Source organism: Eschrichtius robustus, chromosome 16 (genome assembly GCF_028021215.1).
Source record: "Eschrichtius robustus isolate mEscRob2 chromosome 16, mEscRob2.pri, whole genome shotgun sequence".
Taxonomy (NCBI): Eukaryota; Metazoa; Chordata; class Mammalia; order Artiodactyla; family Eschrichtiidae; genus Eschrichtius; species Eschrichtius robustus.
Window position 1 is genome coordinate 34,922,620 of NC_090839.1, and position 27,191 is coordinate 34,949,810.

Consider the following 27,191-nt stretch of genomic DNA (forward strand, 5'->3'; position numbering starts at 1 on the left):
GTCAGCGGCGACGGTGTCGCAAAAGCGTCGCGACGGCGTCTGTTCTTGGCGGCCCAGGCCACTGGTATAACCGAACGTGTTGAGGCTTGAGAACCAGTATGGAGGCTGTCGAGGTTCTCGGATATTACGGGGCTTCGGTGGGGAAGCGACTCGCCGGTGCCCCGGGCTGCTGAGCTCTCGCCGCCTGCGTCCCCGCAGCTCGCCCGCAGGGCCATGCTGGCCTCGCGGGTGGCGCGCGCCTCGTGGGGTGCCTTGCGCGTAGCCGTGTGGGCGCCCGGAGCGCGGCCGGGCAAGGGGCGCGCCCGCGGGGCCTTGCTGCCGCCAGTGCCCTGCTGCCTGGGCTGCCTGGCGGAGCGCTGGTGGCTGCGCCCGGCTGCGCTCGGCCTGCGGCTGCCTGGGTCCAGCCCGCGGGCCCACTGCTCGGGCGCGGGGAAGGCAGCCCCCGGGCCCGCAGCGGAAAAGGACGCCGCCACCGAGGCCCGGGGCGGCCGGTGGGGCCCGTGGGGCCCGGCGAGCGCCGCCAGCCTGGTACGTACCGAGGAGGAGGCGGAGGGGCGACTCTGGGTCGGGGTCGACTGCTCCGGTGGGGCTCGGTCCCGGACGCAAATAAAGAGCCGTGGCCGGTGAGGTCCGATGCTTCCGTTTCAGAACTTTTACAGCGTTCCCCGAAGAGAAGTTATGGGCAGATCATTCGGTCGGGGTGAGTGTCAGGGGTACCAGCCGCGTCCTCCTTCTGTCTCGGTGGTCAAGTTAGAACCCTCTTCTTCCCCTCTATCCGCACCGGTAGCTGGACGCGCCTCTGGATACTGCATTGGTAAAAATAGCCTTCACTTGTCTTATTAAAAGCCCATTTTAAATTTTCTGAAGCGAGTCCCCAATGTTTAGGGCAAGTCTCTGGGCGTCTTCAGAAAGATATACAGGCCCTTTTGTTTGCTTGTGCAGGTTTGGTTAACTATCATTTGACCTTTGGTAACTTTACATATTGTAGGATGAAGGATAACTAAGTAATTTAAATAGTAATTAAAAGATCCTTTAATCTCTAATTATAGAAAAAGATTAAACCTCTCTTCCTGAGGTAACGGAGGAAAATATTTGTCTGCTTACCTGTTGAAATACTGACCAAACAGAAGACATGAGAGCATGAGTGTGGGAGAGCTTTTGATGTCATGTAGCAAGACTCATGCAATTATTACATCTTCAATTGTTATGTCTTCAGTGGGCCCCTGTGCTGCTTTCATCAGTTGTACAGCATGGGTTGGGGTGGCCACATCCTGGCAGGGGTCTCAGCTACATTAATAGCTAGAGCATGTTGGGGTTTGAATGAATGCTGGATGCTTTGAGGTTGCCATATCCTGGCTGAAGTCCTTCCCAGAACGGCAGTAGTTGGTCGAGTATGCCACAGGTTATCTGGTTGGGTAATCTGAGATTAGCTCTCTTAATTTTAACTTAGAAACGTTTACGAATTTAATGATTAGAAATTGAGGTATTTTATTTTAACTGAAATATTTTATGTGGAGCTAAAAGGAATCCCTTTCATTGTTCCGAGAACATTCAGTCTGGTTTATTAATTCACCAAATGAAATGATCTGGCTGTTTACAGCTGTGTCTTTAATTTTTCCCCATGGGCCTCTCTGAGTTTAATTTTGGGCCTCTGTATTCTGACCTTTTGCTTTGTTTTTCCTTTTTGTCAATCAGGAACTGTACCTCCCCACCCCCCTTAGTGAGCCACTGTAATGCTGGATCAGTATTTGACTTACTCTGTATCACAGTATGGTCAACAGACTTATCTTTTTTCTCTGGACTCTGAAACACTTGGACCTTTGAACTAGAATTTGGAATATGTTCCAAGAATGATTCCATTTAATTAATATAATGTGGATTAGTTCAACAGAAGGTCCTTGAGTAGAGGTTTGGAGTGCTGCTTGTTTGGTGATTGTTTCCTGGAGAATTTGAATTTTTCTGTAGCTTTAGTGACAGTATTTTGCCACTGGGCCCCAATAACCCCATTATTCCTCCAAACTGAGGTGAACATTTCTTGCTGGGTTCTGTTTATAAACACAAACTTAGTATCTTTAGAGAACTGGCTTTTCTTACAGAATGGTTGAAGGTATTTTAAAAGAGGTATTTAGAAGAGGAAATTGTTACTTTTTTTTTTTTTTTAAGAAGGCAAGTGCCTTGACTGAACAATAATTAGTTTTCTTTTTATTTATTTTTTTTTAAATTTATTTTTATATTTATTTTTGGCTGTGTTGGGTCTTCGTTTCTGTGCGAGGGCTTTCTCTAGTTGCGGCGAGCGGGGGCCACTCTTCATCACAGTGCGCGGGCCTCTCACTGTCGCGGCCTCTCTTGTTGCGGAGCACAGGCTCCAGACGCGCAGGCTCAGTAGTTGTGGCTCACGGGCCTAGTTGCTCCGCGGCATGTGGGATCTTCCCAGACCAGGGCTCGAACCCGTGTCCCCTGCATTGGCAGGCAGATTCTCAACCACTGCGCCACCAGGGAAGCCCGAAATTGTTACTTTTTAAAAAAATCAAAATTAAGGTTCAGGCAAATAGGTTACTGATTGATAAAGAGGTTAAGTAGGGTTATCTTGTGAGGAGATAGTAGTCCCATGGGGTAGAGCTGGCAGTCTTGACTCAGTGGAGAAAAAAAATCCAGCCTTTAGGGAATGACATTTTCTCTGTATTATTTCTGTACCCTTTTTTGTGCAGTGTATCGTAGTTCCACTAGGCTGAGGCTTTTTAAAGTTGAAATACCCTCTCATGAAACAGACTTTGGCAAGGAAGGAATGGTTTTCAGAGCAGCTGCCGAGGTGCCCTTTTGTTGGTGCCAACTTCAAACACCTTGGCTCCAAATGAAGTTTCAAGGAATCATAAAGCCCCCCACAGGGGAGCTGTGAAAGCCCTCAGCTTCTGGTTGGGGATCTTAACATTTCTGTGGCTATTTTAAACAAATTTACAAAACCTCTTTTATTTCCTAAGTATCTCAATCCCTTTTCCTTGTTCCATTTTCTTCTAGCAGTTCTCCAGTTTAGTGATGAGGTTATGGAATTAAATGTTTTTTTCCTCTTCATTCGTATCTCCAACACTGTATATGGCATTTAGCATTCTTTTGATGGGTATGTGTAGAGGAGTGAGGAGAGGTTATTTGCAATAAATGTTTTTTAGCCAAAATGCCCATGGTTGACAATTTGGCTTTTTTCTGACACTTTCTAGACCGTTTGTCTACTTGAAGTATAAGATCTTCCTGAAGATCTTTTTTTTAATTTTGTATAATGGGAAAGTAATTCTTTTTTTAAAAAAATTTTTATTTAATATAGTTGATTTACAATGTTGAATTTTCACTTTTAAAAGCAGTATGTTTTTAGTTTTGAATTCTGATGGTGAAGTAATACATTAAAGGCTTGACTTATATGATAGATAATACATGTTTCTTCCTTCTCTCTTTAGTGAGAAAACCTACTCTATATACAGCCAACATTTTAGTCTGTGTTTGGGTATATGACATATCTTCATCTTCTGCATTCTTAACAGTTTTAGATGTGTGTAAAAAGAACAGAATGGATTTTAAAACTGAAAGTACTAATTTTAAGGTTTATGTAGCTTCTAACCTTTAAGTTGATGGAGTGTATTTTTCCAATGTATATAGTTATTTAAAGTATGAATTTATAGTATTTAAATTTTGTTGTCTTTATGTTTCAGTATGAAAACCCATGGACAATCCCAAATATGTTGTCAATGACGAGAATTGGCTTGGCCCCGGTTTTGGGCTATTTGATTATTGAAGAAGATTTTAATATTGCACTAGGAGTTTTTGCTTTAGCTGGGCTAACTGATTTGGTAAGTTGTACCGGCACTCCCCCTGTTTTGCTCCCCTTCTAAATCCCAGGGTCTCTACTACACAAATAGCACAGCCTCAGTCTGCTTTTCTTTGGAAGGAAATGCTCAAGATGAATTTCACCTAGTACTTTGTGAAAGGCTTGTCTTTAACATCTTTGTGGGACTCTGTTATTCTTTATATGATCTAAGGAAGGAAGTGGAGGTTGTAGGGAGGCATGGGAGAGGGAGCTTTTTACTCTTGGTTTTTAACTTTTTCATAAAAGAAAAAACCTTAGAAATTCTCAAAGGGCCAAGTACTTGCTTTAGGGATAGAAATAAAGGAGAGAAGCTGTGAGACTTTTTTTCTACTTATATAGTAGAGAGAAATATCTGATCTGCAACAACAGTTGGTTTTACTGGTGGAGAGGGAAACAGTGGGCCAGTTGTGACCAGGGAGCTTGCAGAGGCCAGATCTCTGCTCAGGTTTATGCTGGCAGGAGGCCATAGGCACCCCACAGATTTGGTCCTTGATTCCTTCTCTACACCCCTCTGACCACCTTCCAGAAGACCCTGCCCTGGGTGGGCATTAGACATCCTTCCTTCTTCCACTCTCCCAGCAGATGGACCAAGGAGAAAAGAGCACCTTGACACCACTGTGTCAGTTTATAGGAAGGGAAAGATTTATTCAGGTTATCTCTAATTAGAACTTGGAAAATAATTTTCTAACAGAAAGCCTCACTATGTGTTATATAGGCTTTTGTGGACTGGCCAGTCATCATCATGTATGACATTATTTGCATTTATCACCCACCCTGTTGCATAAAAGATTTGAAATGGCTTGTAAAACTACATGTCCTGCAAAAACACAATTGAAGGAAGTGGGGAAAAGGTAGAGGAAAGATTTTAAATTAGGACAAAAGCATGTAGAAATAGACATTGTATATATAAATTGTATATTCTTGTACAAGGCTGGTCTGAGATCCAAGTGAGCACCCAGATAGGCAATAATAATTTGGTGCCTCTTTAAACTGATGTATGTTTGAAAAGCTTTGCTCAGTATTCAGTGAGAATAAAGAGAAACTAATTTTCTGTTAATAAAAATCACGTAGCATCTTTCTTTGTAACATCAGCTATTCCCTTTGAGGTTCATAGAAACAAAATTCCACCTGCCCAGTAGCATTGTTGAGCAATACAGAATTAGCTGAAGCTTCTGCAGGATAAATAAATGAGGGCATTTGCATTGTTATGTGGCATTTCCAAATATGCATCAAATACAGTTTCTTGAAGTGGTTACCACCTCTTTTTCCCGAGTTTAGCTCCTGTTTGTCACAACTTCTCATTCTCACAATCTCTTCTTTTGTCCCTGCTTTTGTCTGTGAAGCCTGAAGCCCTCCACTTATTAATATGGTCTCCAAGTCTGTCAAAGGCCATTATATTGATAATGGAATTTTTTTTTTCGTAATAGGCAAGATCTTTTTCAGTTACTGGATTTGCTCTTTTTTGGTTTGTAGGTTTTTTTAGTTGCCACATGAGATTGCAATATTCATCGAATGGGAGAGGCCTCATTTATACTTTTCTAAATAACTAAGACAATGTGTATGGAAACCTGAGTTAACTGGCACCATATTACATTTACTTCATGTAGGTTTTGATGCCTCTAGAATGGCTGCTGGGCAGATGGCTGGACTCATGGAGGGTTTAAGTAGGGGAATGTTGTATATGGGAAATGGATTACAGGAATGCAAGATAGAAGCAGAGAGGCTGGTTATGAGGCTGATAGTAATCTAGGGAAGTGGGTTGGGAAATATGTTTTGAAGATAGAGTTGATATGTTAGTGGATTGGATATGTGGGGTGAGAGAAAGGAATTAAATAGGAGTGCTAGGCTGTTATTTTTTTTTTTCCTTTTCAACAAGCAGATGCATGGAGGTTTACATTTTCTGTGATGGTCAACACTCAGGGTAGGACAGGGTTTGTGGGAAAAGAGTTGTTATGCCTGTTCAGATAGAGGTAACATTGGGTAGTTGAATACAGTAGTTTGGAGTTGGAGGCAATCATGGTTAGAGATAGATTTAAGAGTTATCATCATATAGATTGTCAAATCTGGATGAAATCATCTAGGCTGTGGTAAAAGAAGAGAAGAGGTCAGAGAAAAGAACAATAAATGGAGCAATGGAGAAGGAGCCAATAAAGGACACTGAGAAGGAATAGCTGGTGAGAAAGACAGAAAATTGGGCAGTAAGGTGTCCCAGATGTTAAGTGAAGAAAGTGTTTCAATTGTGTTGAAGTCAAGTAAGCTAAGAATGTAGAATTCATTGGTGACTTTTATGAGTACAATCTCTAGAGGGTGGGGCAGTCAGAATGGGCTGGCGAGCATACATGAGGTGGTGATGACAATAGATGTCACACTGAGGAAGTTTTGCTTCATAGGGGAATAGAGAGATAGTCAAGGAGGGGTAGTTTATAAAGAGATACATACTGGGGAAATTTTTATTGTTAATTAATTAATTAAATGACTGGGTAGGAAGAGAGAGATTGATGATGCAGGGGAGGTGGGGAAAACTCAAGGTAAGAGGGCCTGGGATCAGGGAACGCAGAGAGAATGTGCATGGACGCTAGTAGGTGGTGGATTTGGAGGTGGGAATACGAGGGAGGGCTGACAATCTGTTTCTGTTTTTGAGCAAATATAGACATGGTCATGAGCTAGAGAGAGAGGCTTTGGGAGGGATGAGCAGACTGTGAATAGAGAAGGTAAACACAGTAAGCAGATGTAGGTTTGCAGGCAGTATTGAGTGCCCACAGGAGATTTGTGGTCATGAAAAAGAGAGATCAATCAGCCCATTTATGTGTTTTTGTTGATCAGTGTTCAGCTGCTTGGGTGCAGGCCTGGAGTACATGATAGTTGTATTTAAGCAGGGTTGAGGGAGAGTGGAGTAGGGAGTTAAAGAGGTTTACAAAGAAGAGATGATGTTGATGACCTTGGAATCCAATGTGGGTAGAGGAACAATGAAGACAAGAGGGTGATGATGGTGAAAAAATGGGAGGTTAAGTTCCCTGAGATCAGAAACTGACACCTGAATCTTCCAAGGCCCCAACTCCCAGTTCTAGGCACTTTCTGTTAGTGTTACCTATAGTATACTTAAGAAAATAGATTTTTTCAGTTGAGGTAGTAATAGCTAGTAACTGCTTTTTTGAGGATTTACTAAGCTCTGAGTGCTAAACAAGTATTAATCACATTATGTACTGAGACAACCCACCCTTCGAGGTAGGTAGCACTATCTCTGTTTTACAGATGAGGAAACTGAGGCTTAGGCCAAATAACTTGCCCAGAGTCACACAGTTAAGTGAGTGGGAGAGCCAGTGCTTGAACCACTTATGCTCTGCTGCGAAGAGTAAGTTCTTAACCATTGTCCTGTACGACTGCTCTAAGTCATTGGAATACTTGAGATATGGAGGACTTATTTATCCTTTAAAATGTACCATGTTAAATTATGTCTAGATTAATTTGATCTTTTTCCTTGGAACTAGGACTGGAAAATTCAAATATTTGTTGAAGTTTGAAGTTAAATAAAATGAGTAAAAGCCAGGGTAGGGACTTGGAAAACCAGAAAATATCTGCCTCGTTTAATGAAAATAGGCAGTACTTGGTTTCAGTCAATTTTGTGGCCCCAGGGTGGCCAGATCTTCCCATTTCTCAAGTGAGCCTGGAGATCTGGATTTTTTGAGTTAAGACTTTGAATATTTAAATATTGGCAACTAATTTATATTTAAAAAATCACTGGGCAGGTCAAACAAAACCAGCCTGCAGGCCTCTTTGGCCCCCTGGTAACCCAAGTACGACCTCTGCTTTAAAATATAATTTGTTTCCAAGAGTAGTGAATAAGTAATTTTCATATCAAAAATTTTAAGTAGGCCAGGTACAGAGGACTGAGTTTTGTATTCAAATACAGGTCATGCAATATAGTCAGACATGGAATTAACAGTGGCACTAGATAAAAAATATTGATAATAACAGTTAAAAGAGAATAAAATAAAAATAATAACAGCTAAAACATAGGGAGTTGGGTCATATTATAGAAAAGTAGGTAGGAATGGAAGTTAGAAAATCTCGAAGTTAAACGGTAGTCCTTGCAAGTAAAAGCAGCTATTTTGGCTGTAGTGAACTAGCCCAGCGCTCAAGGGGCGGGGGATGGGAGGGGTGGGTTGGGGTGGAGTGCCTAGTCCATGCTCTGTCAGTCCTGCTTTCTTTGAGTTTTATTTGGGTTCTTTACATCTCTAAATTTGTGTCTGGGTTCATCCCACAAAGGGGCATTGTGAAACATTGCAAAATAGCTGAAGGCCTTGAGAAAGAAAAGTGAAAATTTTTTTCTGTAGAAAAGTGAAATCATTTTCTGACCAGTTGGTAATTTAAAAGCTAAATGTATACCAGTAAAACAGAAGGTTTGGGGGTAAGAGACAGAAGAGGTGTTATCTACATTTTATGCAAGTATAGCTGTTACTCTGGTATCTCTTAACCTTCAAGATATCTACTCTGTACCTATTATGACATTTATTAAAAAAAAAAACTTCTATTTTCAGTTGGATGGATTTATTGCTCGAAACTGGGCCAGTCAAAAGTCAGCTTTGGGAAGTGCTCTTGATCCACTTGCTGATAAAATACTTATCAGTATCTTATATGTTAGCTTGACCTATGCAGATCTTATTCCAGGTAAGAACGCCATCATGCGTACTTTTGAATAGTACAGGGAAGAATCACATTTATCAGCTTAGGATTTCTCTTGATTGAGAGACAAATAATTTTTGTTCCAAAAATATGTTTTCAACTTTAAAGTGTTTCCCTAAATTTAAACTATTGAACTGTTTTGCTTGCCAAGCTATTTGTTTTACTTCAGAATTTATGACCTTGTATATACTATAGAATGCATTGTTTTCTTAGTAAAATTTGTAAAATTAAAATTGAGCAAATATTTCAAAAAAATTGAGCTAATTCATATTATCTTAGAATCTTTTGAAACTATGATTTTCTTAGTGCCTAGCTTTTGAAAGCAATTTAAAGTTTTCCTAAGTTATTATTTATTAAGTACAATTTAATAAGTGAGAGCTCTGAAATCCTAAAGATGTCTATAAAATTTCACATTGTTATTATTATTACTTAGATGGTATTACGCAATTTTAAATTATACACGTAGTTTGTACATTGTCTGAATACTTTTTTTTTTAATTAATTAATTAATTTATTTTTGGCCACGTTGGGTCTTCGTTGCTGTGCACGGGCTTTCTCTAGTTGTTGGTGAGCGGGGGCTACTCTTCGTTGTGGTGTGCGGGCTTCTCATTGCGGTGGCTTCTCTTGTTGCCGAGCACAGGCTCTAGGTGCACAGGCTTCAGTAGTTGTGGCTCGTGGGCTCTAGAGTGCAGGCTCAGTAGTTGTGGTACATGGGCTTAGTTGCTCCACGGCATGTGGGATCTTCCCGGACCAGGGCTCGAACCCGTGTCCCCTGCATTGGCAGGCGGATTCTCAACCACTGCACCACCAGGGAAGCCCCTGAATACTCTTTGTAACAAAATTTTATGATCTTTTGTATTTTGTATGTGCTTTTTTGGTTGTTCATTTTCTACTTCAGCTGTGTTTCTCAGTTTTTAATCCTTTGGTTCAGATTAAACTGTTTATTTCCAAGAGTTAGAACCTGAGAACAAAGAAGCTGCCACTTGGTCCTTCAACACCATGTTATTACTGACATTTGATAGGAAGAAGTTTAGTGGCGTTTCAGTCTAGTATAGTCTCCCAATCTAGAGGTTCTTTTTCTCCTCTACCTTTAGGCTTTTTAAAAAAAATAAATTTATTTATTTATTTTTATTTTTGGCTGCGTTGGGTCTTCGTTGCTGTGCGCGGGCTTCCTCTAGTTGAGTGGAGCGGGGGCTACTCTTCGTTGCGGTGTGCGGGCTTCTCATTGCGGTGGCTTCTCTAGCTGTGGGGCACGGGCTCTAGAGCGCAGGCTCAGTAGTTATGGCGTACGGGCTTAGTTGCTCCACGGCATGTGGGATCTTCCCGGATCAGGGCTTGAACCCGTGTCCCCTGCATTGGCAAGCGGATTCTTAACCACTGCGCCACCAGGGAAGTCCCTACTTTTAGGCTTTTAAATCCACATACCAAATTTAAAAATGAATTAGACTCCTGTTTATGTGCTACTTTGAAAGTCAGAATTATGGTGTGTGTATGGTTGGGGGTATTGAAGGGGCAGGGGTATGCTATAAGTAATATATATAATTTGTAGGAAAAAAGATCCTAAGGAGCATTCTGTTAACATTCACAATTAAAATTAGTGTGTGTGTGTGTGTATGTGTATTTTCATGCTTCCCATTTTTCACAGTTACTTTGTATTTTGTTGTATTGTTTTTACAAAGGTTGGCCAGCCCAGGTATTTCCCTGTTGAACACAGAAATTGTTTTCAGGTTTTGGTATTATGGATATTGTTGATACAATTGATGTAGGTCGCTTTTGGAACTGAAACTTCCCTTCATTATCATTCTGGGAACTTCCATTTTCTCTCTTCTGTGTTGGGTTTGTTTTTCCAGGCTCCCATGGCTTCCTTGTTATGGTCCTCCTTTTGGTGGAGTAGAATCTCCAGTTGTTTCCTATGCTAGGATGCAGCCTGGCAGCCAGGTTTTTAGAGGTGTACAATGTCTTTATTCTACAGACATCTAAAATGTATTTGTTCTACCCTCCATACTTGAATGGGGCATAATTTTCAATTGCAGGTTGTTTTCACTCAGAATTTTAAAGACCCTGATTATAGATTAACAGATTCCATCTTGCTGTTGAGAAGTCTCATGCCATTCTGATACCTTTTCCTTTACGTGTGATTATGTTTTGTATTAGAAAGCTTTTAAGATTTCTTTGCATAATTCCTAGTTGATGGTTTAAAAAAATTCTCTCTCTTAAAAATTAATTTTCTAACTGCTTCTTGGGATACCCAATTATCCCAGCACTTTTTATTGAAAAGTCTATACTTTCCAGACTCACTGCCATGTGCATATATACATGGGTCCATTTCTGGGTTGTCTAGTTTATTCCCCATTGATTTGTCTATCTTTGCACCAGTACCGTCCCTAATTATTATTACTTTGCTAAAAGTCTTTTTTTAAAAAAAATTTATTATTTATTTATTTATTTTTGGCTGCGTTGGGTCTTTGTTGCTGTGCGCGGGCTTTCTCTAGTTGCGGTGAGCGGGGGCTACTCTTCGTTGTGGTGCGCAGGCTTCTCGTTGCAGTGGTTTCACTTGTTGCAGAGCACAGGCTCTAGGTGCACGGGCTTCAGTAGTTGTGGCACGTAGGCTCATTAGTTGTGGCTCGTGGGCTCTAGAGTGCAGGCTCAGTAGTTGTGGTGCACGGGCTTAGTTGTTCAGCCGCATGTGGGCTCTTCCCGGACCAGGGCTCAAACCCGTGTCCCCTGCATTGGCAGGCAGATTCTTAACCACTGAGCCACCAGGGAAGTCCCCCAAAAGTCTTGATATATGATAGAGCATGTTCTTCCACCTTGATATTCTTACCTGTTTTCATTTGTGTGTGAATTTTAGAATCAGCTTTCAAGTTCCCCAGAAAAACCTGTTGGGATTTTATTGGGATTGCACTGAATTTACAGATTTATTTGGAAGAATTGGTATTTTTACAGTATTGTCTTCCAGTCCATATACATGTTGTATTTACTCTATTTAGGTCTGTTAAAATGTTAAAATGTTACAGTTTTCTCTAGAGAGGTAATAAGTAATTTTTTATTAGATTTATTCCTAGGTGACTGATAGTTCTTGATGCTTTTGTAAATGGTAGCTTTTTTAATATTTCATTTTGTAATAGCTGATGTTGATAGGATGAAATCAGTTCCATCTCTAACAGTGATTTTTGTGTCTAGCAAAACTTGCTGAACTCTTTATTCTCTTGGATTTTCTGTATCCTTGATTATGTATTATCTATAATTAATGACAGTGTGTTTCTTCTTCTCCAATCCTTTTACCTTTTTAAAAATTTGCCTCACTATAGTGCACAGTGCAGTGTTGAGTAGGAGTGGTATCTGTTTCTTATTTCCAGTCTAAGAAGGAAAGCTTTCAGTCTTTCAGTATTAAATATGACATTTCCTGTAGGGTTTTGTAGATACCCCTTTTTCAGGTTAAAGAAGTTCACTTCTACTGGCAGTTTGTTCAGAAGTTTTTTTACATTGGATATTGAATTTTATGAAAATTTTTTTCTTCATGTATTATGATAGTCATATTTTTTCCCTTTAAGCTTAATGTGTGGTGAATTACGTTATTGATTTTCTCAGTTAAATCAACCTGATGACATTTCTGTTACAAATCTAACTTGGTCATGATATATTATGAAGATATTGCTGTATTTGGTTTACTAATATTTTGTTGAAGATTTCACATCTAGATTCACAAGATTGGCCTGGAATTCTTTTCTACAAATACCCTTGTTAGGTTTTTTTTTTTTTTTTTTTTAATATTTATTTATTTGTCTGCGCTGGGTCTTAGTTGCAGCATGCGGGATCTTTAGTTGTGGCATGGGAATTCTTAGTTGCGGCATGTGGAATCTAGTTCCCTGACTAGGGATCGAACCCAGGCCCCCTGCATTGGGAGCGTGGAGTCTTAGCCACTGGACCACCAAGGAAGTCCCCTACCTTTGTTAGGTTTTAATACCAAGTTTATAATAATCTCATAAAATGAATTTAGGGAGTGTACTCCCCCGCCCCACACCCCATTCTTGGGAGATGTTTGTGTGAGATTGCAATTATTCCTTCTTGGAATGTTGGTAGAACTTGTTGAAGCCATTGAAGCCTGGAGTTTTCTTTGGGAAAAAGTTTTAAAATAGTTGATTCATTTTTTAAAAAAGTGGTTACAGGGTGATTCAGTTTTTCTGGTTCATCTTTTGTCTGTTTTGTGAGTTGTGATGTTTTTCTAGGAACTTGTCCATTTCAGCTACATTAAAAAAAAATTTACCATAAGCTATTTATAGTATCCACATTAACTTTTTGATGTCTGTAGGCTATGTAGCTATGCCCCCCTTTTCATCCTAATTATTAGTTATTTGTCCCTTTTTTTCTTTGACTTGTCTTGCCAGAGGTTTGTCTGTTTTATGAATCTTTTCAAAGAACCAACTTTGAACTTTGTCAAACTTCTCTGATATGTTTACTACTTCATTAAATCTTGCTCTTTTATTTCTGTCTCCTCCTTTGGTTATTCTCTGCTCTTTTTCTAAATTCTATAGATCAGTCCTGTCTAGTAGAAATATAATGGGAACCATAGATCTAATTTAAATTTTTCTAGTAGTTATGTTCAAAGTGAGAAGAAACAGGTGAAGTGTGTGTGTGTGTGTGTGCTTGCACTTCTGCTACAGTGGAGACTGAGTGCTCTGTTCATGCACTGCTGCCTGTGCCAGCCCACCCCCCATTTTAATAGTATTTTATTTAACCCACTAGATGGAAAATATTGTCATTTCATTATATAATCAATAAAAAATCATTAATGAGATTTTTTTTCATACTCTGTCTTCAAAAGCCAGTGTGCTGTTTGCATTTACAGCACCTCTCACTTCAGACTAGCCACATTTCAAGTGCTTTATCTTTACATGTTGCTCATGGCTATTGTATTGAACAACGCAGCTGTAGATGAATGTTTAACTCTTTCCTTTTTTTTTTTGTTTTTTTGTTTTTTTGGCTGTGCCGTTGTGGGATCTTAGTTCTTCAACCAGGGATTGAACCTGAGCCCCCTGCAGTGGAAGCACGAAGTTGTAACTACTGGACCACCAGGGAATTCCCTCAGCTTTTCTTTTTTAAAGTTTGCATTTAAGGCTATATATTTCCTCTAAGTGTCCCTTTCACTGTATCTCATATGTTGGTATTAGTGTTCTTGTCATTATTGAGTTCAAAGTAATCTATTTCCATTATGATATTTCTTTGGCCTATGGTGTTAATAAACATTTATTTCTTAATTTGTGGGATTTTCTAGGTATCTTTTTGTTATTGATTTCAAGCATAATTACCTTGTGTTCAGAGACCATGCTCTGTGATTTTAGCCCTTCAGCCCAGTATACAGTCAAATTTTATAAACATTTTATGCATTTTTCAAATGAATGTGTATTCTGCAGTCATTGGGTATGATGTTCTACATATGTCCATTTGGTCAATTTTTTTTTTTTAAGTAAATAAATTTATTTCTTTATCTTGGGCTGTGTTGGGTCTTCGTTGCTGCACGCAGCCTTTCTCTAGTTGCGGCGAGCAGGGGCTACTCTTCGTTGTGGTGCATGGGTTTCTCATTGCGGTAGCTTCTCTTGTTGTAGAGCATGGGCTCTAGGCATGCGGGCTTCAGTAGTTGTGGCATGCAGGCTCAGTAGTTGTGGCACACAGGCTTAGTTGCTCCACGGCATGTGGGACCTTCCTGGACCAGGGATTGAACCTGTGTCCCCTACATTGGCAGGCAGATTCTTAACTACTGTGCTACCAGGGAAGTCCTTGGTCAAGTTTTTAATCTTGGTGGCTAAATCTCCTTCTTTACGGACTTATTTTTTACATTTGGTCTGCTTTTCTGTCAGTTACTGAGAGAGTAAAGTTTCCTGCTGTGTCCAATTTTCCATTATTTTTTCTTTTTAGCTCTGAGTTTTGCTTCATGTCTTTTGAAGTCATGCTATTAATAAGTGCGTATAAAGTAGAATTGTTATGTCTTCTTGGTGAATTGAATGTTTTATTTTGAAGTGACCCTCTATATCTTTAGAAATGATTTTTGCCTTGAAGTCTCTCTCTCTCTCTCTCTCTCTTTTTTTTTTGACCACACCATGTGGCATGTGAGATCTTAGTTCCCTGACCAGGGATTGAACCTGTGCCCCCTGCAGTGGAAAGGTGGAGTCTTAAACCATTGGACCGCCAGGGAAGTCCCTGCCTTGAAGTCTCTTTTGTTGACTGTTACTATAGCTACACTAGCTTACTTTTGGTCAGTGTTTACATGATAAATCAATCTTTTACTTTCAACTTGTCCACATCTTTATACTTTAGATATTCCTTATAAATAACATATAGATAGATGGTTTTTCTTTACTTTATCCAGTCTAAAAATATTTTATCTTTCAACTGGAACATTTAATCCATTTACTATGATTACTAATATTTGTGTAGCAGTCTTCCATTTTATTTTGTGTTTTATTTGGCCTGTATGTTCTATTCTACTTTTGTCTATATTCTATTATTATCACTGTTTTCCTGTACCAATTGGAAAGTTTTACACTCTGTTAACGTTTAGCTAGTCTCAAAATTATAATTCATCTTTATCAAAGTTTAATGTTAACAAATCTATACATTTGGCCTTCTGTATCTGTGGGTTCTACATCCACGGATTCAACCAACCTCAGATGGGGGGAAAAAATCTAGAAAGTCCAACCAAACTTTGCTGCCAACTGGAAACTGAGAGTATTTACATTGTATTAGATATTAAGTAATATAGAGATGACTTAAAGAATATGGGAGGGTGTGCATTGGTTATATGCAAATACTACACCATTTTATATAAGGGACTTGAGCATTTGTGGATTTTGGTATATGTTGGGGGGAAGCAGGGTGGATCCTCAGACCAGCCCCCCATGGATACCGAGGGATGCCTATACGCCTTCTGGACACTGGAAGGGCCTTAGAATACTTTAACTCCATTTATTCCTTTCTCAATTTAGGTTATTCTCATACTTTAATTTTATATATGTATTCAACCCACATGATATTGTTTATTAAGTCAGTGTTCATTTAGATGTATCTTCATACTTTTTTCTGGTTTATGTTTGGTGTATTTCAGACCTTCCACCTGGAATCATTTTCCTTTTCTCTAAAGTATATCTTTAGAAATTCTATTAATAGAGGTCTACTGGTGGTACATTCTTTTCTTTGTTTCTCTGAAAATATTTTTATTTTGTCTTTATTCTTTTTTTGTGTGTGTGTGAGGACATTTAAATTCTACTCTCTTAGCAGATTTTAATTATACAGTACAGTGTTACCAACTAGTCAGTGTGTTATACATTAGATCCTCAGACCTTATTCATCTTTTTTTTCATCTTAAAATTGAAAGTTTGTGTCTTTTTACCAACCTCTTTCTATTTCCCTTTTTTTTTTTTTTAGATTCTACATATAAGTGATATCACGCAGTATTTGTCTTTCTCTGTCTGATTTTGCTTTTATTCTTGAAGGATATTTTTGTTGGGTATAGAATTCTGGGCTGGTAGTTATTTTCTTTCAGTACATTTAAAGAACCATGCAATTGTCTACTCACTTCCATTGTTGGTAATAAGAAATTGTTAACCCATTTCTTTTTCAAAGGTACTTTTACTCTGTCTGCTTTTAAGATTTCCTCTTTCTCTCTGGTTTTCCATAGTTTCACAATATTTGATGTGATTTTCTTTTTTATTTATCCTGCTCGTGATTTGTTGGGCTTTTTAATCTGTGGATTGATATCTTTAATCAGTTCTAGAAAATTCTGAGCCACAATCTTCAGGTATTGTTGTCTGTGTTTCTCCTTCTTTTGGGACTGCAGTATACCTGTGTTAGATTTCACTGTATCCTTAAAGTGTCTCAGCCTCTTTTCTGCATGATACCTCATTTTATCTTTCTGCACTCCATTCTAGGTGATTACTAATGAAGCTTGCTCTTTCATTTCACTGATTCTCTCTTCAGCTGTGCCAAATTCATTTAAGTCTTCTATTATATTTTTTAGTTATAAAATCTCTATTTTATCCTTCAAACTTAGTAAATCATCTTTTATAGTTTGCAGTTCCCTGCTGAAATTTTCAATCTTGATTTTTATATCCCTTTGAACATAGTAAGCTTTAGTTGTTTTATAAACACTGATAATTCTGAAATATCTTTTGAGGGTCTCTTTCATGTGTCTGTTTCTATTGATTCTTACTCATGGTATCTTATGTCTTTGGTTATTTTTGACTGTTTAGACACTGTACTAATATTTAAAAAAATAATTTGGAGGAATATCTTGATGTGTAGGATGATGGAATCACTCTCCAGAGGAGATTTTTTGTTCAGTTCTGCCAGGTATCTAGGCATGCTAACAGTCTGGGACCACCTAGATGGCCAGATGATAAGACATTCTTTTTTAAGGCTTAGTTTGCTTAGGGCCATCTCCTCTCCCAACCCTGTGGGAATAGTTGTTCATATCCCAGCTTAAAGCTAGGAGGTGGTTTGTCACTGCCCAACCTGAGGGCTCTGGGCTTTGACTACTGTTCCCCCGCCCTTTAAGGCTGCCAAAACCCCTATTCAGCTTTGTGGCTTACTTCCCTAGGGTCAGGGACAGTGGCTTTGAGTGGCTTTGAGTGCCTAGGCTTATTTTCCTGAGTTCTCATTCTGATACTTTCTTAGCATCTTACAAGCTTTTCACTTTCAAGATTTTTTTGTTTAACGTTCTTCTTTAATTGTCTTAGCAGGAGAATTATTACCTGCTCAGATATTAATGGAGCTGAACCTGAGGATCTTTTTATTTACCTATAGGTCTGAAATTTTACAATGGTATATGTTCTAGATCCTACTAGAGTTTGTAGTAAGTCTTTCTTCCATTGTGCTGGGTACTAAGAAGGCCCCTTCCGTCTGAAAACTTATCCTTCAGTTCTAAACATTTTTCCCTAGGTTCTTTTCTTACTGGAAACTCTTTTTGTTCTCTTTCTGGGAGATTTCCCCAACTTTGTCATTTACCCCTTCTACTGACATTTTAATTAATTAATTTATTTAATTTAAAAAATTGTTTTTTGGCTGTACTGCGTGGCATGTGGGATCTTAGTTCCCCGACCAGGGATTGAACCCTCAATCCCTGTAGTGGAAGCGTGGAATCTTAACCACTGGACTGCCAAGGAAGTCCCTCGATTGACATTTTTATTGCTATCATTTTTCGTTTCCAAGAGGAAATAAAGAGCTCTTGTTCTGTATGTTCTTTAAAAACAAAACAAAGGGGCTTCCCTGGTGGCGCAGTGGTTAAGAATCTGCCCGCCAGTGCAAGGGACACGGGTTCGAGCCCTGGCCCAGGAAGATCCCACATGCCGCGGAGCAACTAAGCCCGTGCGCCACAACTACTGAGCCTGTGCTCAAGAGCCCGCAAGCCACAACTGCTGAGCCCACGTGCCACAACTACTGAAGCCTGTGCGCCTAGAGCCCATGCTCCACAACAAGGGAATCCACTGCAATGAGAAGCCCGTGCACCGCAACGAAGAGTAGCCCCCGCTCGCCGCAACTAGAGAAAGCCCGCGCACAGCAGCGACAACCCAACACAGCCAATAAATAAATAAATAAATAAATAAATAAATAAATAAATAAATAAATAAAATTTTTAAAATGTCTTTTTCTTACTTCATAGGTGAGTATCATCATTTCAGGACATCTTCTGTCTATCTGTTTTTGCGTGTGTGTGTGTGGGGGGGGTGGTTTTAAGCCCCTATATTGTATCTATTTCTTTTCTTCTTCTTTTTTTTTTTTTTTTTCTGTTTGTTTTGGTCTCTCTTTCATGATGGAGACTTTGCTAAAATGTCTGGTGATCCTTGGCTGCTTACTTCATAAATGTTTAACTGGGTGCTCCCTGGGCATTGGTGGAATTTGTTGGGTGGTATACTACCCTCTAGGGCGAACAGGCAGTGAGAGACCAGGCATGGCCCTTAATTCTCAGTACCTTTAGGTCTATTCTGTAGGTAAGAGCTCTCCATTTGCTCCTTAGAGATTGCAGAGGTCCTGGTTTAGAGATTAACATGTAGAACAAGGGTTGGCAGACTTTTTCTGTAAAGGCCAGAATGGTAAATATTTCCGACTTTATGGGCCATGTGGTCTTTGTTGTAACTACTCAAGTCTGCTCTTGTAGTGTGAAAACAGCCATAGAAAATACATAAACAAATGACTATGGCTGTGTGTTAACTTTATTATTTTCAATGCAATAATGTATGCTATTGATAGTGATCACTTCTACTGTATAAAAGTGACTTGACTTTATTTCCCTTTAACACTAATAAATTTGCCCATGATGTACTTCTTTGTTGCAGAAACTGTATTTCAGACAGAGTTAGCAAATAGAGAGGAAAACCTTGGAGCACTCCCTGACACATTTTACACCTCCCTAACACACTATCATACTCTAATAGACAAAGGAAAGCTGCTTTAGCCCTGGAAGAAAAGGGAAAGGAAGGCCGGGAGAGAAGGCAGGAACAGTTAGAAGATTCAAAAGCCAGGGAACTGGACAAAATTGCCCCCCAAATCACAGTAAGAGCCTGTATGTATACGTGCTCTCAGTTGGCAGAGGCCTTAGAGATCACCCGGTGCAGCCTGGTCCCAGTCTGGCTGTGCTTGTGAACCCCCAGGGAGCATTCATCTTTGCTTTTATGAAGCTTTCACGAGGTGATTCTGTGATGAGTAGTCAGTTTGGGGAACACTGGATTTTGTAAACAGTCCTATCTTCCCCCAGACTGTTAACAGATGGTAAACTGAGCCCAGAGATGCATTCTGCAGTACTGCTGACTAACTGGTGACCTTGGCCAGGTTTTATAATCTGCCTGAGGCTTGTTTTCAATATTTGTAAAATGGGGTAATGATGGTTCACATATCATGGAGTTGATATGTAGATTAAATGACATAATATGTATAAAATACTTAAATGGTGCCAGATGCCCAATAAATGGTAATTTTAGTAGTTAACAGAACTAGAGCCCAAGGCTTTGCAGTGTATTGAATTGCCTCCTCTGTTCTTCTGCAGAAACCTTATTTAGAATTAAATTATATTCTTTTTCCCCTGTGGTGATGAACTATAATAACAGGTGTTTATTTTCCTCTAATGTTGTGTTTACTGTATATAATTCACATGAGTTTGCTGCATTTTAAAAATAAATAAAATCTGATTGTTATTTGATTTTGCCAGCTGATTATTACTATAGAAAAGTTTGGTTTACAGGCACAAAAATCCTCCTAAAAATCATGACTGCCTTGTTTTGTTACTTGGTTCATACAGCCGAGTCTTCTTTATGCTCCAAATGCCATGACTTGAGTGGATAAACATTTTCTCTTTGGAATCGTCTTGTCATTGAGTACTAGGCCAAGGATCAACACTTACATCACAGCCACAACCAGCAGAGATTTAAATTTTAAATCTGTAATTAATTAGTGAGATTTTTCATAAGTTTCTGAACCAATAGAGGACCCTAAGTATAGCCTTAAAAGTAATTCACAAAGAGCTGTTTGAAAGTATTATGGAAGGGATGTGCATGATTCTTTTATTTTAGCAATTGAAACAATTTGAACTGTTAGCCTTGAGATTTTTTCCTTTTTAAAAAAATATTTTTTTCTAATAACATGACATATATTCATGGTTAAAACTTCCTTCAACGTGGAAGGATGTAAAATGAAACAAGATCTCTGCCCTCCCATTCATTCGACAAGGGAGCAGGAGTTCCTTGGGTATCCATTTAAAATGTCCTTCTGCTGGCACTGGGACCATCCTGTAGGATCTTAGGAATAATGAGAAAACTATCAACAAGTTGAATTCATGTTTAACTAGAATTCATTGAATGAATGAGCAGAAGAAAAAATAGCAATTGCCTGGATAGGAACTGGCCGGGCAAAAATGAAGATATTTTGGTTCTCCACAAGTGGTACACATAGCAAATTTTACTGTTCATAAAATAATCTAGAATGCAGAAGCAAGCAGTCAAGAGTTATTGAAAGTCAGAAGGGCTTGAGTTGGGACTTCCCTGGTGGCACAGTGGTTAAGAATCCACCTGCCAATGCAGGGGACACGGGTTTGAGCCCTGGTCCCAGAAGGTCCCAGAAGGTCCCACGTGCCACGGAGCAACTAAGCCCATGTGCCACAACTACTGAGCCTGTGCTCTAGAGCCAGTGAGCCACAACTACTGAGCCCACGTGCCACAACTACTGAAGCCCACGTGCCTAGAGCCCGTGCTCCGCAACAAGAGAAACCACCGCAATGAGAAGCCTGTGCACCACAACAAAGAGTAGCCCCCGCTCGCCGCAACTAGAGAAAGCCTGCGTGAGCAACGAAGACCCAACGCAGCCAAAAATAAATAAATAAATTTATTTTTTAAAAAAAAGAAAAAAGAATGCCTTGAGTCCCGGCATCCTTTCCAACCTTTTTACCATCTCATTCCATGTAATTATAGTGAGCTTGGTGATCTTTTTTCTAAATTTACAAAGCTGGGAAGTAACAAAGGAAATAGGGCTGAGTAGAGCTGACACTGATAACTGCAATTTTAAAACGTATGCAAGGAAAAAACAAATACAGAAAGGGGTGAGAGGATCAACATTCTGAAATGTGACTTTAAAAGCCATAGTCTGTCTTTCACCTTGTTTTGAAGGCAGGTTAAAAAAATATAAAAATCAGTGGTTCACTGTAAGGACCCTAAACAGGCATCAATAAGTGTTTATTTTAAAATTTTTGCTTAGGTGAAGCACCAGTTTATGGTAAGGCTTCATTGTATGTATAATGTCTTAATAATTTTCAAAATCCCAATCAAAATTATTTTATATTTGATTTTCAGTTCCACTTACTTATATGATAATTTCAAGAGATGTAATGTTGATTGCTGCTGTTTTTTATGTCAGATATCGAACTCTTCCAACACCGGTGAGTTTGTTTGAAAAAAATGTTCTTTTAGTATTACTTGTAACTTAAGGCAAAAGAAAAAAATCAGTATTGTGTACTGAGTTTCACTTTATGGGAATAATTTATGATAATTATGTATTCAATCCATTTACTAGGAATTTAAAGAAAACAGACATAACTGTCATCTTGCTATTTGAATCATCCATTATGGTAGCTGTTCAGTGAACATATGAATAATCAGTTTTTTTAAAAGGATGTTTTTGTTATAAGTCAAAATTGTTTTAGTTGATAGTCCATAAAACTCAGGCCAGCTAGCCCCATCCCTAGCAGTAAACTCTGTTAGGAGTGTTTTGTATAAGTAAGCACCCTTCCCTGTCTAATTTAGCTTCTAGTATGGATTATGTAGAACTGGTTTTTAAAATCACAGTTTTATGAGCATGGAGTGGTCTGTTTGCACATTTGTTCATTGGTTCTACAAATATTTGAGCACATAAGCATAGCATAGCTTATAACCACCTCACGAACATAACCTCATCTTTTGATTCCCAGTCCAGTGAAAATGGCAGTATTTTATTCATTTTAGTTCTTTTTAGCCTATAAAGAAAATAGTGATGAGGGAGATTTGTTGAGTCTATTTAGTAGAAAGACGTAGTCAAGCAGACTTTATAATACTTATTGTGTTAGAAATTTATAGAAATTGAGAAATCTATAAATTAAAAAATATGTTTTCAGTAAACTGTGGGTGATTTATGAAGAATGTAGATGTTGCTCATTTAGTATAATAAAAGAAGATGGAGATAAAAGGGTTTATCTAGCATAAAGCCAGGCATGTGTTATACACTCAGTAACTGTTACATATAATAACAAAATATTTATTTTAAACTTGAATGATGAATAAACTTTATTTTTTTTTTGTCCTCTGCCAGAGAACACTTTCTAAGTATTTCAATCCTTGCTATGCCACTGCTAGGTTAAAACCAACCTTCATCAGCAAGGTAAGAGACACACAATATCCTTTTAAGTTAAAAACCCTTGTGGATTTTTATTATGATGACTATAAACCTCAGTCTGGAGCAGCTGAAAATGAGACACATTTTAATGCATTGACCATAGAGAATAGAGAGTGGGGTCATTAACCCAGTTCTTTTGTCCTCCAGGCTTTCTGGATCTTTAGTATATATGTTGTGTTTTGTGTTGGTGGTGTAAGAATTTAAGTCTCCAAATGAGGTATTAGGGCCACCACTTAGGGGAGGTGGAGAAAGTGGAAATGTAATTGCATATTGACACAGAGTATGAAGATTCCTTTCTGGTTTCACTACCCACCCCTCCCTGTAGTGAAAACACCATATAACAAGGTCCTTTCATTTGCAAGATCGATTGTTAACATGGAAAGGGATAGGAGAAAGTTTTATTCACTAATAAGCAACTCCTACTCCTAGTTGTCCATCTGTTTTCCTGAGCCCTCTTCAGGGTAATAACTGTATGCCAGTCTTTGCACACAGAGAGGACACTATTAATGCCTCTGAAGGCACATTTGTTTTACTAGTAGCCTTGGTAAGTTTGCTGTAATTATTCTTTTGCTCCATGCCTTGTGACAGAGGTTTAACAGGTTAGGGATGTCGATCATCTTTGGGACGGAGGGATGATTACTCTTAAACCAGAGACTCCCTAGGGTGAATTTTTACCTACAAATATGCGTTATTTATTTATTTATCTATCTATTTATTTTACCTATTTATTTTTGTGACTTACATAACTATCAAGTACAGTAATTGGAGTATAGCACTGTACAGAAGGTGGCTTAAAGAGGTACCAGGGACAAATGCCTCAATTGCTTGGGCTTGCAGGGAGTTCTCCAGACAATTTTTATTATTTTTAAAATGGAGTAGAATCCTTGTAATTTGGCTGCAGAATGGATGAGAGAACATAGGTGCTTCTCTAGACACATCACCCACGGATTCATACATCACCCGCTTCCCCAGAATGCTTCTCTCAGTGAGTAGAGGAAGTCTCCAGTGGTTCTGTTGTCTTCCTTTTCTCCACCACGCAGTCTTTTAGGGTAGGGAAACCTACTCATTTCCGAACTGAGAGCCTCTCTCATGGAGATTAGTGCATTTCAATTTTCTAACCTCATAGGTTTGACAGGTGGTAGGCAAGTGAAAGGAGTATTGAATGAAGTACTAGGAAATCTGGGTTCTGGGTTTGGATCTGTAACCTGCTATGACTGCTGGCAAGTCACTTAACTCATTACCTTTTTACCTGTGAAGAGTAGCTTCATTATTTCCATATTCACAGGGCTGTTTTAATAGGCAACTGAGAAAAAGGCAAAGAACTTTGCAACATTATTGAATTGCTATGGAAATTCAAGATAGTGGTGTTTTCTGATAGTTGCCCTTCTCCTCACTATATAGGGCAGCTGTGGAGACAGATGAGCCCGTTAGTGAAGTTTAGCCTTTTGTGTGAATGCCAGCTTCTTTGGCAGGGATATTACAACATCAAGCATGCTGAGGGTCTGTTGTGTTACACTGTGATGGGTATGCCTTTCTCTCGTGAACTTGAAACATGATTGGGTTGGCACTGTTCATTTATGACTTCTTTTTTTTAGGTTAACACAGCAGTCCAGTTAATCTTGGTGGCAGCTTCTTTGGCAGCTCCGGTTTTCAATTATGCTGACAGCATTTATCTTCAGATCCTGTGGTAAGCTAAACTTAGAATTACTCTCTGAGAATGTCAACAAAATGGCTTATTGTGACAATCCTAGAATTACTTTGTTCTTAATCATGTTTATTAAGCACTGGGTAAAGCTGTGGGCTATATTTTTTGATTGATACCATTTTTAAGAAGCTTACTATCAAGTATAGGATATAGAAGTTATAGGGGGTTTCATGCAAGTTAGAAGGGATGAGAGGTACAGATAATGTGTTGGGGTTTTGGAGGAGAGAAAAATACTTCCAGGTAGGAAGAAGAGGGAAAGCTTCAGGGAAGCAGTGGCATTTGAGCCATGAGGTCTAGGTGGAGAGAGACTGAGGGGAGGCCATTCTGGTGAAGGACAGACCCTGAGCAAAGTCAGACATGCAGGAGAGTGGATAAGGGGAAAGTGCACCCAGCCTAGTGAAGGGGGCAGAGTGGGAGAGAAACTTGGAGAAAGGAGTTTGAGTTTTATTTTATTAAGGTTATGTATAGCCTTGAAAATGTGTCACATTCATACTTTATGCCACACTGATACTAAAGCACTGTATTTTTACTCTACTTTTAACTCGATAATTAAAACTTTGCTTGATGCAGTCTGAGCCAGAAAATAGTTGGTTAACTAAAGTCAGTTAAGCTAAAAAGCTTTAAAAATGATACACACGCTAGACATTTTATTTTCTAAAATATATAATCATACATTCATTCTGATTCATCCTACGTCTTCTGATAAAGGCCCAATGCCTTTTCTTTGATTATAGGCTCATCAGTGGGATTTTTTTCTTTCTTGCAAAAAACTACATCCATAATACAACCTCTGTGATTTTCATGTTCTGCTTCTTTTTTTTTTTTTTTTTTAAACTTTGGGTTTATTTATTTATTTATTTATTTATTTATTTTTGGCTGTGTTGGGTCTTCGTTTCTGTGCGAGGGCTTTCTCTAGTTGCGGCAAGCGGGGGCCACTCTTCATCGCGGTGCACGGGCCTCTCACTATCGTGGCGTTTCTTGTTGCGGAGCACAGGCTCCAGACGTGCAGGCTCAGTAGTTGTGGCGCACGGGCTTAGTTGCTCCGCGGCATGTGGGATCTTCCCAGACCAGGGCTCGAACCCGTGTCCCCTGCATTGGCAGGCAGACTCTCAACCACTGCGCCATCAGGGAAGCCCTCTGCTTCTTTTAAAGTGATATAAGAATGTAAGACATTTATGAAGTAGAGTATAGAAACTTTCTAGATTTTTACCATTTTCTCTAGTATTTTAACAATTACATTGTCTACTTACTTTGACAGTAATTTTTAGCAACTCGCCATGATATCAAGCCTTTTCAAAGCCTCCAGCTTAGTTCTCAGAAATAGTGACTCTTCCTACCTGTATGTTTCATTATGTGTGAATTTAGGATATCAAACTGGCATAAACAGGTTTGGGATCAAACAGATAGAGTCCTGATGAGCCTACACCTCACCTGGTGGAAACAGAAGCACATGCGTGCACCAGAAAGGAATGTGTTAGCTGCGAGCACTCAGCAAGCCCTGAGTGTCACTCGTGTCATTTCAAAGAGAATCTGATTAATCTAATTCTCCTTAATTTTAAGGAAATATCAGTAAAGAAAGCTGAATTTTATTTAAAATGACTCAGATATTAGAATTCCCAAGATCTGTAAGAAATAGCTTCTAAAACTAACACTCTAAGCAGCGTGGAACAGTGGGAGGAGCACAAGGGCTCTAGAGTTGGAACCAAGCCAGACTCATAGTTCTGTGGCCCTGAGCAAGCTCTCTGGCGCACTGTTTCCTCTGTAAGATGAGCTTGCTGTGAAAATAAAACTACCTAGAATAATGTCTGGGTAAAAAATGACAATTGCTATTATTATTTTTTTCAGACTGATTAACTAGATTAATTCTGTTTGACATTACTGATTCAAATGAAGTCTTAAAGAAAAGCAGTATATTTAAATTCTTGTTAAAAAAAAAAAGTTACACCAACACAGGCTTTTTTACTTTGAAACAACTCTTTTAAATGTATTCTTTATGATTCTTATAGTTAACATTTTTTAGAGTTTAGACTAAATTTTCTTTCTTTCCTTCCATAAAAGGTGTCTTACAGCTTTTACCACAGCTGCATCAGCTTACAGTTATTATCATTATGGTCGGAAAACTGTTCAGGTGATAAAAGGCAGATGAAAGTCATCCATCATCATTAACAAGGAAGCAATATATATTATCGGCGGCAGGGCCAGTGGAAATCTACAGGAGTTTCCTTTTTTGGTGTTCAGCTTGAAAAAGGACTTGTCAGAACAAACCATGTCATCAAAATTTAAGTAATATGCATTGAAAATAAGCTTGATCATGGGCATATGCAGAATTTCCAATGTATTTTTAAATACAAATAAAACTATAATTTAGAATTTTTTTATCTTAGGTTTCTTGATTAATTTATAAGTAGCAATTATTCCAATTATTGTCAGTCATTTTTTGATCTGTAAAACAAAAAACAGTCTAGAGCATGGAAACTGAAGAGTTGTCACTTTAATAGAATTTAGATTGCTCACAAAGCACTAGGGAATTTCCTGGGTTTAAGTATGTATCCTGTACAACTTGGCTGCACAGTTGTTTGTTTGACTTTTAGATCTGTGCACACATTAACAGTACATGTGGTTAATATTTGATTGTTTAGGATAATGACTATAAAGGTAGCTTAGTTGTGGATGAAGTATACTTGTAAAGAGATTTAAAATGCAGTAAATTTTGAAAATAATAAATAAGATCAAAATAGAAGGTACTGAAGTTCATGTTCAGAAGTCTTCCAGCCTCTCAGGTGCCTAATAGTTTATGCATCAGGATAATAAGTGACAAAGGTAGTTGAAAAATGAAAACATGTCTGTTACCCTAGCCATCCAAGAGGCAGTGAGTTACATCATGCCTTCCCACTGTATCTCTAACAATGTTTGTATGATATTGGGACCTGTATTCATATGTTATGTAAATAATATGAAATTATATTTTTCAAAGGTTTTTTTTAAGCTTTGGGGAATCTTCTTTTGTTAAGATGTTAAAGGAATAAAAGAGCCGGAAAAAAGTGA

The 27,191-nt window shown here is 38.8% G+C and overlaps 1 protein-coding gene across 2 annotated transcripts; it reads left to right on the forward strand.

The window, feature by feature from the left end:
- On the forward strand, positions 1-27,191 carry CRLS1 (cardiolipin synthase 1). Of its 2 annotated transcripts, none has more exons than XM_068524517.1 (7): positions 1-528; positions 3,699-3,836; positions 8,392-8,521; positions 21,367-21,452; positions 22,358-22,426; positions 24,037-24,128; positions 26,205-27,191. In XM_068524517.1, exons 1-7 carry the CDS (start codon positions 214-216, stop codon positions 26,290-26,292), a joined length of 918 nt encoding a protein of 305 aa, XP_068380618.1. In that variant the 5' UTR covers positions 1-213; the 3' UTR covers positions 26,293-27,191. The 2 variants fall into 2 exon arrangements, with proteins under 2 accessions (XP_068380618.1, XP_068380619.1); XM_068524518.1 differs by lacking the exon at positions 1-528 and adding an exon at positions 548-700.